This window comes from Barbus barbus, assembly GCF_936440315.1.
Source record: "Barbus barbus genome assembly, chromosome: 8".
Classification (NCBI taxonomy): domain Eukaryota; kingdom Metazoa; phylum Chordata; class Actinopteri; order Cypriniformes; family Cyprinidae; genus Barbus; species Barbus barbus.
This window is the reverse complement of record NC_136736.1, coordinates 3,167,119-3,186,708: the sequence shown is the minus strand read 5'-3', so window position 1 is coordinate 3,186,708 and position 19,590 is coordinate 3,167,119. Positions and strand designations below refer to the sequence as shown.

The 19,590-nt window shown below is 36.5% G+C and overlaps 2 protein-coding genes across 2 annotated transcripts; one reads left to right on the top strand and one right to left on the bottom strand.

Moving 5' to 3' along the window:
• Nucleotides 1–1,478: 1,478 nt before the first annotated feature.
• On the top strand, nucleotides 1,479–3,265 carry LOC306874392 (uncharacterized protein). The gene is made up of 2 exons (XM_079424405.1): nucleotides 1,479–1,518; nucleotides 2,034–3,265. The coding sequence occupies exon 2, from the start codon at nucleotides 2,034–2,036 to the stop codon at nucleotides 2,646–2,648; it is 615 nt and encodes a 204-aa protein (XP_079280531.1). The 5' UTR covers nucleotides 1,479–1,518; the 3' UTR covers nucleotides 2,649–3,265.
• A 1,247-nt stretch (nucleotides 3,266–4,512) lies between these two features.
• LOC306874391 (protein PAT1 homolog 1-like) lies at nucleotides 4,513–17,730 on the bottom strand. The gene is made up of 18 exons (XM_079424404.1): nucleotides 17,639–17,730; nucleotides 16,806–16,902; nucleotides 15,396–15,778; nucleotides 13,309–13,383; nucleotides 13,019–13,216; nucleotides 12,602–12,703; nucleotides 11,779–11,865; nucleotides 11,472–11,665; nucleotides 11,237–11,387; nucleotides 10,923–11,037; nucleotides 10,627–10,724; nucleotides 10,120–10,179; nucleotides 9,611–9,756; nucleotides 7,792–7,951; nucleotides 7,532–7,657; nucleotides 7,318–7,409; nucleotides 5,578–5,727; nucleotides 4,513–5,305 (listed from the first exon to the last, which is right to left on the bottom strand). Exons 1-18 carry the CDS (start codon nucleotides 17,651–17,653, stop codon nucleotides 5,284–5,286), a joined length of 2,271 nt encoding a protein of 756 aa, XP_079280530.1. The 5' UTR covers nucleotides 17,654–17,730; the 3' UTR covers nucleotides 4,513–5,283.
• Between the last annotated feature and the right edge of the window lie 1,860 nt (nucleotides 17,731–19,590).

Here is a 19,590-nt window from a genome sequence, read left to right as displayed (position 1 = left end):
CAGGTATAATGCATTGTATCCTATTAAAACAATGCCCTGTTATTTCTTACTCAACTTTAGGTTGACATTCATGAGTCTTGTGTAGTTTAGTTGCACAGAAACATTTCAATGATTCTTCCTTGAGAACAATACGTAAAAATCCAGTTTCAGTTTCCGTACACAGAAGGAGGTTTGACTTGTTTTCTGCCCACTAACAGAGATATGAAGAATAAGAGCATGAGAGCTGTCAGGTGCAGTATCCTTTGTTATATTTGGCTAAATTATATTGCTGCAATGATCAGATTTCATAGGCCAAGTTAAGATCAAGCAGCGCCGTAATCTACACTTTCGTTACTGACATTGTGTTATGTGTGTGTGTGTGTGTGTTTTGTGTTATCTATGCAATGCAGTCTGGACCCAAAGTCACTCGTAGTTAAAACAAAACATTCCTGTTTATCCAAAATGTGACCCTGGACCCAGTCCTAAGTAGCAATAGACAAAAATACACTGTATAGATTACCGATTTTTCTTTTATGCCAAAAATCAGGACATTAAGTAAAGATCATGTTCCATGAAGATATTTTGTAAATTTTCTACCATAATTATATCTTAATCGAATTTTTGATTAGTAATATGCATTGCTAAGAACTTCATTTGGACAACTTTAAAGGTGATTTTCTCGATAGTTCGATTTTTTTTTGCACCCTCAGATTCCAGATTTTCAAATAGTTGTATCTCGGCCAAATATTGTCCTATACTAATAAACCATACATCAATGGAAAGCTTATATATTAAGCTTTCATATGATGTTTAAATCTCAATTTCGAAAAATTGACCCTCATGACCTCATGTCCAGGGTCACAAATACTGTAAGTTCATGCAGTGCCTTCAATGTCGTCATCGTGGGCTTTTAACAAGTTAATTGATGTTTTTTAATGCTGTTCTTCTTTCTAATCATCAGTCACTCCTGTAAATAAAAACGTATCACAAAAAGCAACAAAAACAGTTTTAAACCGTAATCAGAAATGCTTCTTGAGCAGCAAATCAGCATATTAGAATGATTTCTCCAGGATTATGTGACACTTAGAGTAATGATGCTGAAAATTCAGCTTTGATCACGGCAATAAATTACATTTTAAAATATATTTCAAATAGCAATACAATTTGCATGGTATTACAGTTTTTTTTTTCTTACTGTACTTTTGATGAAATATACAGCCATAGAAATAAAGCATGCCACAATGCAATGTGCCTAACTTTAACTTCAGTGGAAATAATATCAACTGCACCATTTAACAGTTGATCAGTTAGCTGACTTGGATCGTATTTGTTATACCGGATGATGGCACTCAAAACAACTGTTAGAGGAAACCAGAACGTTTAAAAAAAGAAAAAGAAAGAAAGACAAACCCACTTTCATTTGCTTGCATTTCCTTCCCAATTGAGCTTCTCTTCTTCCTCTACCCCACTCCTGCTGAGGCGAGCTAAACAGCAACACAGAAGAGATTTCTGCAACTACAACGATATTTGATAACAGAGGTACAGTAGCCTTTGGGTTTTATTATTCTTTTTCTGTTTGCACTCAAAAAGTTATTTCGGCTGTAACTTTTTGATTTGACTCTTGCGAGATTAGTCGTGTGTGATGAAGTTTAAGCATGCTACTATCATTAGTAACCTCTCCATTTATAAAGCTCTGAAATTTAGAACCGGGGATAGTTGTTATAAAGGGAATTTGTCAAATGTTAACAAAGACTCAGGTTAACCCTTTAAAGCTTACTGCATCATGTCTGATGTGCAAAGATTTCTAAGGCATTGCAGAGTTTTATGTGTGTGCAGAGACGACTGTGTAGAGCTGAATTTGAGGTCAAAGAGATAAGGATGAGACTATTCTACATATCACTACTTGTGCTCAGACAAAGTAGAAAAATATGTAGAATGCAGAAAGTAAAACAATGTTTTATCAAACACCTGCTTCAAAACCCTTACATTTTTAAGTAATGAATGCATTATTATGTAATAACTAACAATTGTTTATCTTTTCATCTTTCCATCAGATGAAGCCCATGCTGCAAAAAATCACAACTATATCCCAGCTAGGAGAGTGTGGATTCGGTCAGCCTTGGCCCAGACATGGACTCAAGCTCTTGTACTGGTTTGCTAAAGACTGTATTTGGATTAATGACGACGACATGTTTCTGGCATGTGACCCGGCGAAGGAAGTCTTCGGCTTTCACCTCTTTGAGAATAGATTCACTAAACATAAAAAGAAACTTCTTCCAGATGTGGAGTTTCCCTACTACTTGTTGGGCAATCTGAATTCACCAGGAGCTGATATGCTGCCAAACTACATTAAGGCACACAACACCTACCAGCAAGACCACAACAACGCAGACCGCATCATTGTCACCGCTCACGGAGAGCAGAGGTTTGGGAAAATTTACATGACCACGCACAAAGATCAGTCAAGTTTTGATCCATACGCCACATTTCATATCTCCAGGAGCCTCCTGAAGAACATCAAATCATTCCAGAATCTAGAAGACTTTCTGCAGACCGTTGGCTATCAGGACCTAGTTTTCCAGATGGCTATGTTGGAAGCAACTTGCGATGTTTCCACAGATACTGATACACCATCTCGAAACTGTGTCTGTAGCTGTACCATACTCTGAAATTATTTGGGAGGAAAAGTTGCAGGGAAAGTCTCTGAGATACATGTGCAAGGTCTGAAACAAGTGCTAGCTGGATTAGCGGAACAGTAACATTTATATGCTTAGTAACAGAAAGATGTGCTCATCTACAGACTGAACTTGTCATGAAGTAAACATGTAACCTTAGTATTTTTGTGCTTTCTTTTGACTTAAACATGCATGGGATTTTTGGTCGTTGAGTCGCTGTTACTTTCAGCTGTGAATAAATGCAGGCAAAAGAGAAAACCGTCTTGTCAGGGTGTTTGCTGTAAAAGAGCAGCACTATATATGTTTATTCAACCACTCTGCTATAGAGACCTTATGTTAGTTGGGCAGATTGAGTGAAATCTCAGTAAGCAGGGTTTTTCCCACCGGGTAAAAGAACGATTCACACTATTCATTTAGAAGCGGGTTATGAAACCACCACTTTTGCACCACTAACATCCTGGGCAGTACTGATGGTTTCCAGTACCAGTGAACTTAAATAACTCTATGAACTTTAGGTGATTTCCAGAATATGACAGGTACATGTAAACAACTGTGATGAATGTCTCATGTGACCACCGCCAACCAATAGGAGGCAGCGGAATAAAAGCTTTTTTTTTTAAATGGCTTATTTGACCAAATTCCTCCATTAAAAATGGACCAGCTAGTAATTAATTGTGGCAAACCAGACAGGCACAACCAATAAACAGAGATGGGCACAATTACATCAAAGAGCATTTAGTTACAAATTACAAATACAAGCTCATCAAATGTATTTAATTAAAATACAAAAAAAACTGTTGTGAGAATTGTATTTCATTAAAATAAGTAATTTGTAATGTGAAAATACAATTTCTTCAAGCAATCAAGTGCAGCAGACCGTGCCATAACATTTAGATACACATAAAAGAGAAAGATAAATGACTTATACACAACATACTCTTTAACCCCAACACTACACAATATATTGATGCAAGTAAATGTAAATGCTTGGTGTATTAAATAAATGCATGCATAAATAGTGTTTTTTTGTGTGTTTGAAGAAAGATATTGTATTATCTGAGAAAAAAAAAAAAGAACTAGGCCTACTTATGTATTTTGAGTATTTCAAAAAGAAAATACTGTCTCTCAAAGTATTTAATTACACATTACTTTAGATTTTTCCCCCCCAGCAAAATACAAAATACGTGTTTCAAATACATTTAATTGAAATACTGCCCATCTCTGCCAATAAAGAACTGGAATTAACAATTTCGGTTAGACAGACAAGTATAAAATGGATGCAAAACAAGCGGTCTTGTAAAAATATCTGGAAGTGAATGACACCAGAAGACAGACACATTAGCAGGGTTTATAGAATGATCCAGGGTTACCTAAACAGTGTGAAAAGCCTCAATAAGCCATGATTTTAAATTTATATTCAGAGTTCATTTGACAGTATTTGTGACATTTTTTTGATTATCACAAAAATAATTAAAAATAAATTCAAATTAGAAATACTATTGAAAGGCAAAATTTGGGTTATAAAAAATGCACTTACAGTACAAGCGAATGCTCTATAAAAACGTGTGCATCAGGAAGGTCAGCTGATAAGACGGCTGGAAGGATCCTCATGAGCTCTCATTACAAATCAGCTTGTTTCAGCGCATGAAGAGAAAACTTTCAAGGTCTTAGTAAAAGGGACAGAAATTTCCTGTTGACTAGTTAAGACCTTGAAGGGAATCAGTGTATGAGATGATACAGTTGTTCTCTCAAAGTTACAAAGTCTGCTCTGCACAAAGAAATTAAGACCTCCAAATCAAAAATAAAAAGAAAGTATCACTATAAAGGAAAAATAGAAAAAAAAGAATGATTCTTGTTTATGGTGGTGGTGTAAATGTTTAATATTTGTCACTTCTTGGGACATAAAGTTGGATGAGGATAAGTTTTTTAGGGTAAGTGTTGTCACCTTTATACACATCATGAAAAAATGTGTCGTACAGGTGTTTAGAAAAAAAGTATATTAAAAAAAAAAGATTGAGAATGTTAATTAAGGAAAATTAGTATGTAAAATATGCAATATAGCAATGAGAATTCGGGAGGAAGTTCACTTAGAAATGTCCAGGTGTGCTAAGATCAAAACACTAATACACCAATCTTTGTATAATAGAAAGTTTTAATTTCATGTGTATCACAGGCATCATGTCAAGATATTTAAAAATGAAGAATACCTTTGTTTAAACTCACAGACACACTTGCACAGTCACTCTTTTGCAAACATACAGCAAGCTGCAGCGTATAAGAAAATTAAGATATTAATGTACAGCAAAATTCTCCTCAAATCTATGTCTATAAATAAGGTTGGATGTTGTCATGATCGAGCCATTGCCACACGCTGCGGCCCCTTTCCTGGCTCTTCTGCTCAGAGCTGACCCTAATGGAAGCTAAAATACATATACCTGATCGCCTTTATTGACAAACCTATGGACAACAGTTTATTACAGGTGTCATTATTCTTATCTATTGTGACTCTTATAACGAGAAAGGAAAAGTGACCTGGCCTCACCCTCCAATACATATCACACATAAAACTGCTCATTCACAAATACATTAACAGATAGTCTCTCAACAACTGCCACATTTGAGGTCACTTCTACCTGGACAGGGCTGTGATCCTGAAAAGAAAATGAAGACAAGTCAATCTCAATATGTCAAGTCAATGTCCAAACATTCCAGGACTGGTCGATATGATATATTTGTGATTATATATTTGCAAAAATGCTTACTTTAATCAAGCATTCATGCATATATTAAATATACAAATAAATAACTAACATTTGAAATGCACATAAATGTTACTTGCTCTAAAATAGAATAGTTAGAAATATGGAACAGTTCTATTGTGTTATATCCATTTGAAATCTTGAGTTTTAGAGGACAAACTCACTGTAGCTTCTCCTGCAAGAGCTCGAGTCTCTGCCGGTCCACATATCGAGAGAACAGTGACACTAGGTTTGGAGGAGTAAACAGCGGTGATGAAAGCGCAGAGGACGGGACCTTCAAAAGCTCCCGCGTCACAGAGAACACCAACTCAGTCCTGGAAACAGAATGAAAAAAATTGGTATGAAGAACAGGACAAATCGAATCAGACCTGGGTAAAAAGAAATATTGATATCTCGATTTTAATTGATTCTCATTTTTACGGAACAAAATCTATTCTTAAATCCCAAGAAACGATTAGTCTAGCCTGTTTTCAGTTAATGGACGGAACATTGAAGGGCACCTCCCATACAATAATTTGCAATAAGCATTGTGCTTTGGTACTCTAAATATGAAATGAAGTCACGGATTTCAAATTGTGTCCATTGTATTTCAGTATTCAAACAATAAATGCCATTTTGGCGCGGTTTAATCTGGAGTGACAGATCGCTGTAGCGCCTCACTGAACTGATCATCTCCTCCAATTTAACACCAGTTTCAGCACAAAATAAACTAAACATCCGAAGGCAAGTTAAAACTTTATAATCCATATCCTGTCTCATGTAATCGGATCAATCAGCGTTTCAGCCCCGCAAAGACGTCAATATAGCGGCTTGTAAACAATGTCACATAACGTCACATTTACCTCAGAAAAAAACATATTCGATGACCATAAACTCATTACTCATACTTATGAGGATTATGCTCATACTTCTCATTTGGAACCTGAAGAACATGTAGACTCAGAAAGAGAAATGTAAATATGTCTAACTAGAGTTCCTCTTAGCTTGCCATGTAATAGAATACATCTTGACTAAAAGGCAATATTAAGTAGCTTCTTAAACTTTCTGTATAAAGGCACAGGGATGTTTCGATAGGCAAGACATCCGGTTCTAGATTCTCGCACACCCTATGCTCTTCTGTACCTCCTAAGGATGCAGAATTACATCGTGGTCACGGGACATGTTATCTTCCTTAACTGGTTATACAAATCTTTTTCCTTTATTTGTGCCGAGTTGAAAGTTTCACTTCCTCTACTACCCATATAATGTACCCTCACAATAAAGCTTTGTACCTTGAGTGAACTACACTACATGTGTCTGTATCATTCTTGGTCCTGGGTACCCACTTTTTGTGCTCCATCTCTCAACTAGACTGCATCTACTCAAATTCTAACAGTCAACTAGAAAAATAAACTGTAGAGAGGGGCATTTTGCTAAATATATGCACCACAAAATATATTCATTATAATTCTTTACTGTTCTACAATGTTTATTTTTTTATGACAGCCACCATTTAAATGCTTACATTTAAAAAAAACAAAACAAATTGAAGTAGAAATATTAAGTAATTGTAACTTTTATTATAAAAAATTAAGTGTAATTTAAGCAGTTGTACAGCCTAAAAATATCAGTCAGTTATACCAGTCAAGATTATAGTAATGTAGTACCAACTGACTCTCATGTATATTTTTCAGCATTAGTTCAGATAATTTTTTTCCATGAGAAAATTTGGCATGTGTACCTGATATACATCCAAACTAATCGATATTGAATCAAATCAAAAGCTTGTGAATGAGAATCGAATAATGAAATGTCAAAACCCAGCCCTATGAATCATGATGAAATCCTGCAACACTAGTCATTTTCACACATGAATACCAAGCATGCCTGTAGGGGAAATAGATAATACACAGACAGATGCTCACCAGCGGTTATCGTCCATGAGCTGACAGTTGGGATCAGAGCTCTGCATCCTCTCGCCTTCACTCAGAATCAGATAGAGCAACGTCACGCCAAACTGACAAACACAACACATACATTACTGAATTATCATTGGTTTAGTTCGACAAAAAGCCAGAGGAGACTGCGCAAGTTTGCCATTTATAAAAAAAAAAAAAAAATCAAATTTGACAGGGATACCTTATTTTGCAGCACAAGGGGAAGCTGTCCTTCACTGCCCTGCAGCTCCTGAAGGAGATCAGTGAGAGAGGTACTCGACATGGACTGGATTACTGCCATCACTGGCTCTACCAACCAACACAGTACCTACGATAGAGAACATGCAAATGAGAAAACTTAAGCTGACTCCTTTTTCCTAGTGCTAATCATAACATATAGAACTTGCCACATCTCATTCACTTCACTGAAAGCATAAAAGACCCACTCGTCTGTGACTGTACCTGGTCTTGTTTGTCTTTCTTGGCCAGAGCTGGAAGGTTCCTGGCTATTCCCATGACAACAGCAGCAGCCTGGGGCTGTGGCAGGAAGGGGAGGAGTCTGGAGATGAGGCGTTTCCCCTTACGCACAGACATGATCATCAAGCACTGCTCATCGCTCACTCTGCAGAAGGGTGGAAAGTAGGTCTGTTACAAATCACAAACCTTCTAATAGTTGATACCAATATCAGTGACTTCACACAGTTCTTGGCTACAGCACAAAACTATGCTGTTTTAACATGCTTGTTTATTTTTTAAAAATAAGTTAGGTTTAATCAGATAGGTCCTTCAAGGTATCTTGGAGGGTTGAGGTGTCCAAGACTCAACATCTAGCTACTGAGGTGCCTCAGGGCTCAGTTCTTGGACCACTTCTCTCATTATCGATTAATCGGGTCTGCCCACAGTGCACGTCCAATTTCAGGCGGTGGAAATGGGTTGTCAATAAAAAAAATTTTTTTTCTTTTTAAAAAATCCAATTAATTGATTAATCGAAAAAAAATAATCGGCCAACTAATCGTTTATGAAAATAATTGGTAGTTACAGTCCTTCTCTTCTCTGTCTACATGGCATCACTAGGTTCTGTCATTCAGAGGCATGGCTTTTCATATCACTGCTATGCTGCTGATGACACTCAACTCTACCTCTCATACCATCCTGATGATCCGACGACAGCTGCTCGCATTTCAGCTTGTCTAACAGACATTTCTAACTGGATGAAGGACCATCACCTTCAGCTCAACCTTGCCAAGACCAAAATGCTTGTGGTTCCATCAAACCCATCGTTTCATCACAATTTCACCATCCAGTTAGGCTCATCAACCAGAACTCCTTCAAAAACAGCCAGAAACCTTGGAGTTATGATTGATGATCAGCTGACTTTCTCAGACCACATTGCTAAAACTGCCCGATCCTTCAGATTTGCTTTATTCAACATGAAGATCAGGCCCTTTCTTCGGAACATGCTTCTGTTCTGTCCAGGCTGGAATATTGCAATGCCTTCTTGGCAGGTCTTCCAGTCAATTCCTCTACAAGGAATTCCTCTATCAAACCTCTACAATTAATCCAGAAAGCGGCCGCAAGATTAATCTTTAACGAGCCAAAAAGAATGTATGTCACACATCTGTTCATCAATTTGCACTGGTTACCAATAGCTGCTCGCATAAAATTCAAGGCATTAATGTTTGCCCACAAAACCACCACTGGCTCTGTACCTCTTTACCTAAATTATTACTTCAGTCTTATGTGCCCTCTAGAAGCTTGCATTCTGCAAGTGAACAGTGCATTATTGTGCCATCCCAAAGAGGCACAAAATCACTTTTACATGAAATGTTCCCTCCTGGTGGAATGACCTGCCCAACTAAATCTGAGTCCCAAGTCATCTTCAAGAAACGGCTAAAAACATCTCTTCAATCTTCTTTTGACCCTCTAACACTTGCTCTCTCTATTCTATTTTTACTCCAACTACTTATTTTCATTTTAAAATGATAAAAATCACCCTCTAACACTAGCATTCTCCATTCTTTGTCTATTCTATCTACTTGTTTTCTTTTTATTATATTAAAAAACCTTGCGTACTGCATTAGTTTAACTGAGACTTGTCACAGCACTTACATTATTATTGCTCTTTTGTTGATTTTGATTGCGTCTATTGTCCTCATTTTTAAATCCCTTTGGATAAAAGCATCTGCTAAATGACAATCTAAATTTAAAAACATAACTATAAAACTCTCAACTAGGTTAGTTCATGTGCTTTTACTCGTGTGGCTCTTCCTGTCACACTCACCGGTCGTCCCACTCTTTTTCTCGGAGGGAGTTGTAGAGCTGCAGCGTGTGGGTTTTATGCTGTTCTAGCAGGGCATCTCTTTGGTGCTCAGGGGTCTGCAAGAACTTCTTCTCAAAGTCTTGCACTTCTAATAGTAGACTGTACATCTGCATAATAAAATTTACAGGTTATTACTGTATTGCATATTACACTTAGTATAGTTTGTGGAATACTGATTTAATTACAGGGCTCAACAATAACTTTCTGAAAACTGTGTTTATTTAGTTGTGGCCAGAAAAAAAAAAAAAAAAAAAAAAAAAAAAAAAATTCAGCAGGGAAAATAAAAAATCTGAACAACTGAACTGACTGAGCTAGTAGAAATAATGCCTAGTCTTGAGCCCAAAATTAGGACTACAATAATAATACATACACACACATATACACATACATACATACATACATATATATTTTTGAATCACCTTAATCAAAAATACTACGGTTACAAAAGCTTCACTTCACTCCATTCTTACCTTCTCCACAGTGTAAAGGATTTGCCGTCTTTTGTTCCACACTTGCTTTTCTCTTTTTTCCTGAAAATGACAAAAGAACGAACATTGGTACAAAGAAACGGTACAACAATAACATGAACCTTTTGAATAAACTAGTCATGAAGAAAAATGCATTACTAGGACCAAAAAGAATCTGTTGAGTTCTTTTTTGCATGTTTGCATGGGTCCACTCATAAGTAACTAAAAACAGGAGATGGTCCTCACTGCAGAACACAAGATCCAGGGGGCGTGGTTGGATCTAGATCCAACTCCTCCAACCTTACGTGTACCTGAACCTACCCGTCGCCACCCCCTGATACCTGAACACACCCATCTCCACCCCTAAACCTACCAATCTCCACCCCCTAGATGTGGATCCAACCCCGCCCCCTGGATCTTTGTTCTGCAGCGAGGGGCTACTGAAAAACAGCATCATAAGTGGTTTTATAGAATTGTCTATGTAAAAGGGTGAGGGAATAGAGTGCTGACCTCGTCATCACTGCGAGTGGTCACCACGGCGTCAATCATTTTCCTTGGATTGTTCACACTGGAGACAGTAAGTTTTCCTAACGAGCCGGCAAACTGCACTGTGAAAATCACAATCAGAGTATTAGACCATTTGAACAGATAGAAATGATAGACCAGACAGAAATGCATAATTAAATCGCTAACAACTAAATGTTAAGTTTGCTTGCAAAATATACATTTTTTGTTTGCTTGTAGTTATAAGAATGCTAAGACAGGCATTTTGTATTGTCATTTTGCCATGTGTTGTTTTTTTTTACCTGGCCTATAGGTGTGCTCCAGTTTAGCCACCTGAGGAGTGATGAGTTTGGTGGTGTGCTCCTTCCTGTTGTCTCTGTCTCGTTCTTGACGCTTCTCCATTTTTTCATAGTAATTCTGCAAAACAAGAATTAAAAGCCATCATTAGCCAGCAATAAAATTATCTACACAATATTTTTACAAAATAACTAGACGGTACACAAACTCTGTTTCAAGCCTTGTCTAAAAGTCTAAAATAGTTTTAAAAACTTTGAAAAATAAGGTTCTCTTTTGAAATGTGTCAGTCTTGGGTAAGTATGGGTAAAAGAGTGATTACCTGGTAATAGTAGTCATCCAGATATGGATCGGTGCTTTGAAGCTGCATCATTTGGATTCTTGCTACCCATTCCTTCTCTCTTTGAGTCATCAGATTGCTGTAAGGATCTCTGTTTTTCCTGTCTCCAACACCTCTCCCTCCGACGTGATCACTGAGCGTATGAGAGACACAGAAACATTTACATGAGACAATTCAAAGTGAGGCTTCATTCAGAGAGAGGACAGATGGTACCCACCCCAAGCCTCTGTTCTGCATCCTCTGGTTGAGCATCCTACGGTGCTGCGGGTGGAGGTGTGTGGTGTTGTGTCGGATGGGTGCGTATCCAAGAGGTGGCCCATGGAGACCCATTCTAGGACCAGACTGCCCAAAGAACGGCCTGAAACCCCCGACACCTCCCTGTAATAATGGGGGAGCTGGACCGCGTGGGAACTGACCAACCGGAAGAGCATAGCACAAGATAGAAAGAAAGTTTGTCATGTTTCTATGGTTAGGACATGCTGGAAGCTCTAGAATCACTCTTATTAAATGGTATATACTAATACCTGAGAGTTGAGCAGTTGGGCTCGCTGTATCTGAGACAGAACAGGACCAACACCAGCAGGGAATGGAGAATGAGACAACGGTGAGTTCTGAGAGAGCAGAAAAAGGGTTTATCATAATTTGTCATTTCAATACTGTTCAAAATAGATATGAAACCAGACTATTTTCCTCCCAAAAGCAAGGCAGTAGGGCTGCAGCTAACGATTATTTTTATCGTCGACTAATCTATCGATTATTTTTTTTTATTATTGCACTGACGGCAGCTCCAGAGGATCTTAAGATGAACGCGAATCATTTCTCCTCCTCCGTCTCTGTGCGTGAATTAAACCCCTCATGATTATATAGGCAACTCGATGTCCCGTGCTGTTCCGTTCATTCAGTGCAGCTTTGAATGCCGTTGTGAATCCTGACAATGTAAAGGCATCAGTTCGGCTATATGCGGTTCTGACGGTTGTATAATAAAATGCTCTATGAAGTAATATTGCCATACTAGCCTTTACCTTCGGCTCTAGAGCCTTGTTTTGTGTTAAACATGTCAGGAAAAACAGTCTTAAGTAGGGGTAACTGCAGGCTCGCGCAATGGGCGTGGCTAAAGGTGCGACTCGTCGGCACATTCCATGCTAATCGATGTATTTTCACAATCGATGACATCAACTAATCGCTGCAGCCCTACAAGGCAGACATTAGATGTCCCCTAAAGAGAGCCTCCTCGAGCATTAGCAAACAGGCATGAAAGTGTGGAAATTTGTTCACTTTTTTCACTGTATTATAGCACCACCATCAGGCTGCTGGAGTTGACTGATTCTGAACTGATCTGGGACTCACAGCGATGCTGAGGAGGTGGTTAGGGGACAGACGCTCAGGGAAGTGAGACGGGTAGCGTAGTGGCACAGAGGCTCTCACGTGAATGGCTGAAGGATGATTATTCTGAAAAAAAGAAGAAAGGTCAATGAACCACTTTAATTCAATGTAAATCACTGCATCACCCAGAAATATTAAATACAAACATTTCAACATTCCTTAGGTTAATTTAGAAAAAAATACTAAATTTTCAAGTACACTTTTACTTAATACATTAAATAACTGGTTGGCTAACCGAGACTTGTGATAGCACTTTCATATCATTGCTCTTTAGTTGGTTTTGATTGCTTCTATTATCCTCATTTGTAAGTCGCTTTGGATAAAAGCTTCTGCTAAATGATTAAATATAAATATTTGAATGCATTTCGGATGACATCTTACCTGTTGATTGTGGACTTGACTCATGGGCTGTTTCGGAGGTGTTCCAATAGGTACAGCCCTTACAGGTGGACTTCCAATCACAGGTGAGCTGGAGCGAGGAGGCGGAACCCTTTCGGATAAATCTCGCCCTTCTCTGCTGAGTGCGGGAGGCCGATTAGGAAGCCCCACCTCTTTGATAATGGACATAAGCGTGTTGTCCTGAGCAGTTAATCAAGAAGTTTAGAAGAACAGCACAGAAAGACAATCAAGCAAACTTAAGAAAGCTTTTTTTATATACAAAAGTGCTTTACCTCTTTTTGAGTGACTAGTCCAGAACTAACAGGACTGAAGCCCATACTGTTCTCCCAAATACTGTGAGTGTTTATCTATGGGGGGGGAGAGGGAGAAAAAGGGAAATATTGGTCGTTTATACTGAATATTCAAGAGCTGTAAGATAAATATCACAGAGACGAATCCATATGGTTTTAGTTGACGACTTTACGTATCAAAATAAAGCCAAGCATACTACTAATTTTACCTGAAGGCTCCTACATATGTTTAAATGTTATTTTATCCACCTTAGTGCACACTAGATTCTTTCATATAGGGCAAACTAGAGGTGTGTGATATGACGATTTTTGATCGTGGACGATAAAAATGTCTCCACGTTCTGCTTTTGAAGAAATCTCAGTATCGTGCAACAGCACACATTATGTCAAATACAGTTCTGGCCTCCGTCTCTATTTACTGTACAACACGACATACAGCAGTAGAGTTACTCTGACAGGACACTGCACTTATTCACGATCGCAAAAGTACATTATTTGCATACAAGCCTTGCTGGTTACATTTTTAATTCGCGCGCTGGTCTGACGTGCTTTTTCTGAGCGCATACACCTGAAGCACGCGCACTAAAACGTCTAACAACGTCTGATTACTCAACTAAGTTATCTTTTGCGCTAATACTATCAAAACACACAAGGTTTACATACAGACTCAGTTGGTTATCTCTAAAATTAAAGTAAATAGTTAAGAGAGAAATGGATGCGTGCCTGTATATTAGATGCGTGCAGCTCTTAAAGGGACAGGACACTAAATATGCTGTCGACTGTCATTAAAGGGATAGTTCACCCTAAAATTTAATTTCTGTCATTATTTACTCACTCACATGTTGCATACAGAAAATCACTCATTATTCTTGACTGAAAAACTTTAATACAGTTGCTTAAGGAATCAGTCTATGTAGTGTTTTATTTTTATATTTCTTCATTCAATTTCATTGAATGCTCCTGCTAAATACACCTATTGTACCTGAAAATAAAGCACTGTTTGTTTTATTTATAGATTATATATGTATTTGTCATGTGTATCTTTGTTCTTATTTTTTAATAAAAAAGATAAAATAATGACGAAGATTTTTTATCTTCGCCCACTTTGGCCTAAATATCTGCCATGTCTTTTTTTTTGTTACCTCGAAAGGCTTTGTCTTTCTAGTTTGGCTGTAATGCTCAGACAACTTGTAAAACCAAAATAGTAAAACCAACATGACAAAGAATTTTCTAAAAAATATTTCTAAAAAAAATCGTGATCTGATATTTTTTCCATATCGCCCACCCCTAGGGCAGACTAAACATAAAATCAAGGTAAGAAAATGTAAATCGAACCGGCAATTCCCAAATGCTCATTGCCCTTTATTATAAAGGTCAAACTTGAGAGGGTAGGTTCCTTAAAACTGAATCCAAAGAATATAAAACATGCATCAAGTTCCAACAGAGGGCTCTCTGTAATTTTCTGTAATTAAATTCAAATTAAATATGCACATTTGTTTAATAAGTCCTGGCTTCAGACCCTGTTGTATATCGGTGTTATGATTATATGCACACATAGTAAATGTACTATGCTTTTATATAACTTAAAAAAAATGAGTTTGTCTGATAAAAAATGTCATTAAAACGTAAAAAAAAAAAAAAAAAAAAAAACCTTTAGTTTCTTTGACAATTAATTATTACTACTAAATAAAAATATTAAAACTAAATATTACTATTGTAATTTTAATGTAAAAATGTATCTAAGAAATTGTATTTCAACATGTTGAAAACACTGGATCATGAGCTACTCATGTAAAAGAACAGTACTGTGCTTCACTTATATAGCGAATATATTTTATTAAATCAGTCTTTGCAATTCAATAATTAGACTATTTTTGCTTTATTTTAATTAATTGTGCAACGCTATTTTTCATGTGGCAAACATGTAACATATCGCCACACCCTTAAAATACCTGTTTCTTAAAGTTACCTGCTGCAGTCCACACCCTGATGATGGCATTTTCATGTTTACAAATAGCTTTACAAACTAATTATAATCAATAATCGCTTATTGATACAATCACACAAACCTGTGGAAGAGGAGCCGGCCCTCTGTGCATGCGCTGCTGCTGTTGTTGGTAGCTCAGCAGCAGCAGAGAAGACTGTTCAGCTAATGCTGAGGGCTGAGGAGGAAAGTGAGTTCTGTCCGACCTGGCGGTGCCTACTCCAGCTATAGCAGGATCCGAGCCAAAGATGAGCCGAGTCAGCGACTCCGCCAGGTCACCGCCACCCCGTTTATCTATGTCAGGATAAAGCCGGGAGGAAGAGGAGGGTTGAGGGAGGGCCGAAGAGTGGGCATTGCTGCCAGTGAGAGGGAGGTCAACGGAGGAGGCGTCGCTCGCTCCATGCACTCCGTCTCGTACCCGCTCATCAAGCTCTGCGAGGCGGGTGTGCTCTTCCTGCCAATCATCATCTACAGAGGAACATACGAGCTGATGTTACAATCTGATATGCCAATGTAACTTAGAGACATGAAATAATAGTCAGAAAACATTTTTTAAATTTAACATTACCTTCAAACAAAATATATGCACCTCTTACTTTTATAGATCATTTACTATGACTCAGTTCTGAGAATATGAAACTTACACTTACATTTTATTCAGAGGCCTAAACAGAGCAAAATACGCAATTTGGTGCACTTGCTAATATTTATCTATACCAAAAAGAAACATTAAATTTTCATAGTGTGTAAGTTGCTTGAAATTGTGAAATATTAACACAACAACTGATATTCTTATGTTTACTTCATAAAAATCAGAAAAGACTTCACAGCAAAAAGACATGTGAATCATGACCTGAAGATGAACATTTTTACAATTGCACTAAAGAGCCTCTTACTTGCTAAAAAGTACCAACTATCAGTTGCATGTAATAGATTATGTACAACAGGTTTTTCAGCAGTTTTAACCATTAGAGGCATCAGAAATCCATGCATCAAGTGTGACCCTGGACTACAAAAGCAGTCATAAGTAGCACGGGTATATTTGTAGCAATAGCCAAGACATTATATGGGTCAAAATGATCGATTTTTCCTTTTATGACAAAAATTATTAGGATATTAAGTAAAGATCATGTTCCATGAAGATATTTTGTAAATTCCCTACCGTAAATCTATATCAAAACTTAATTTTTGATCAATAATATGCATTGCTAATAACTTAATTTAGACAACTTTAAAGGCGATTTTCTCAATATTTTGATTTTTTTGCACCCTCAGATTCCAGATTTTCAAATAGTTGCATCTCGGCCAGATATGGTCCTATCCTAATAAACCGTACATCAATGGAAAGCTAATTTATTCAGATGATGTATAAATCTCAATAATAAAAAGACTCTTATGACTGGTTTTGTTGTCCTGGGTCACAAATGTGATATAGTAGATTTATTGTTGAGTAAATTCATAAGTCCAGGTGTAAGGATTGCCGAGAAAAACTTACCAATTGCCCCTGCACCGAAAGTGTCATCATTGAACTGGTCAATTTCATCTTCCTCTACCAACCCTTCCTCCTCCAGGGTGCAGTCATCGTCAAAAGACTGCAAAATAACACAGAAGCAATATAGATTAAATATACACATTTCAACATGTCATAAAAAAGTAGGTGGATCTAACTTAACAGTGGTCCTATGGAAAGATGATGCTGTAGCCACACGCACAGGTCCTTGTGCTCACCAAAAACCAACATGATCAGTGGTAGAAGACATTAATCTTAATTATTTAGGTCTTTTAACAACTAAAAAGATGCATCGCGCCTTAGAAACGATTTTTACATGTTTCCAATGCTGAGTACAGGAACCTTTAACGTTACAGAAAACAAGAAATCTAACAGAAACTCTTTCGCCCTGAAAACATCACTCTCAGAGTGACAAAATAAATAAAAAAGCTTGGAAAACGAAAGCGATGCCAGTGCGTTTCCATTGCCTCGGTTGGTTGACGTAATACTAGCACGGCCTCGCTAACATGCTAACAATGCCAAAGGTTTAATAACACACATCTGGGCCACACTAAACTCAAAACAGCGGGTATTCGCTAAGGACAGGTGGCTGTTACAGATTTCAAGAAGCTTTTACATCTTGTTCAATCCTAACACCAGAGGAAACTGATGGTTAGGCCTCACAAACAATTTTAGCTCGCTAACTGTAGTGTCGTAAAACAAAGCCGCGATTTTCCATCAAAATATGAGAGCAAATCTTCTCAACAGCACTTGTCAGATTAAATCTCCTTGACAAGAGCCATTTCGACATACACTTTGTAAAGAAAGAAAACATTTACCTGAAAATGGAACATGTGTCTGTGTTTAAATGATCTCGTTTGATTCTGCTGCGCGAGACGCCGCGCGCGCTCAACACGGCAGAAGATTCCTGGCGCGCGAGCTTATTTAAAGACATGCACACGGCGTGAATGCGTGCGCTACAAACACTACAGGAGTCTGTATTGGTGAACATCATTTATGTGTTATAAAAGATTCGGGTTTCTGTTTGTGTATTTTGGAATCCTGTTAAACATATAAAAAAATTAGGGGGTATAGGAAACGGATTTCAAATTATGATATGAATCCTCTTTGGAAAAGAGTCACATTCCATTCGTTTTTTGACTTAATAAATATACCTTTATGGTGTGAGAATGAGCAAACTGGGAAAATAGTTAAGAAAAAGCGTAATGGTATTATTACAGTACTCTTCAAAGTACTTACAGGACCATGTGAATATGGTGTATTAATAATGTAATTATTAAATGGTAAATGGGAGAATCAGTAGTTATTTTAGTAGTTACAACGATTTGTGTCAAAAGTGCTGGTTGTCTCTAGAATGGTTTTGAAAACAACAACAAAAAACTTGAATAAATTTTGTGAATTCTGTTTGATCTAATAACATATATTATTATATGTTATATATATATTTATTTATTATTATTTGTATTTTTTGTAATAGCTGTGAAACAAGTGACCGCACAAGCATGCATTCAGATAACAATCAGCTACCTGTTGTGACAGTTTAACTCAACAGTGCTATATTGGGGCATGTTGTCACATGTTAAAAAATAATGCACATTAAGAAACAAATGTGTAACAATATAAATATATTCTATCAGCAAACTACTAAAATCATTTTCAACCATTAAACAGCTTTAACCTGTATTCATTTTATTATATGAATTTACATATGCAGTTTTTTGTTTGTTTGTTTGTTTACTAAATTAGGTTCAGTATGTAATTTTCGCAACAGTAAAATATATTTCTTTTGACCAAAATGAGCATTGCTAAAAAACAATGGACATCCCCAAGATAAAAAAAAAAAGCTAACTTTTTATATATATATATATATATATATATATATAGACAGTCTCAAAACAAAATTACCAGAAAAGGTAACATTTACACGAATAAAAGCAAACAAAATATTTTAAACAATATAATTATAAGTGGATTATTACATTATGAAATGTTTTAAATGAACTAAAACTTATTACACAAGTGAATTTTTTTTTTTTTTTAAGAATTCAAATACATCAACATTTTTATGAAAATTAAAAATTTTGTATTTTCTTTGAAAATTTATGAAGGTAAAATTTAGTAAGTTATAGCAATAAACGTGCAGACTGATTTTTTTTTTTTTGTCAAACAATAAAAAGCAGTCACAAAAATACAAAATAATAATAATAATAATAAAAATAAATTTAAATAATAATAATAAAGTTATAACAAAAATAAATTACAAGACAGGGGTATAAAATAAAATACATTGTATTCAAAGGAAAATATTAAACAGTTTACAAATTTCAACAGTTTTTAAAGCTTTATTATTACAAGAATTAGAAATAGTCTCAAAGGAGTGCTGTATGTACATAAAACAATGACTTCTGACTTGAAAATTTACATTTATGTATATAAAATTTTGTTAACAAGATTAATTAAGGACAATTTATTTTTCTGTAAATGAACTTTTTTTGAACTTACAAAACCAAACAAAACATTTTCCCAAAGTAAAGTAAAATCTTTATTCTCAATAACAAATAAAGAGAGGTTTTTCCACAACAATTTTAGCAGTGCCTAAATAAATGCACTATAGTCTCTGGGTGCTGTTTGCAAAAAGAGCAGTTTGTATCAATACCTTGTTTATATTTCTTTAAGAAAGTATTAACAGGATGATAGATCATTCGAAAGGAAACTTCTTGTATCTTATTAGTAATTAAGAATCTATTTGGAATCAATCAAACATTCTTCC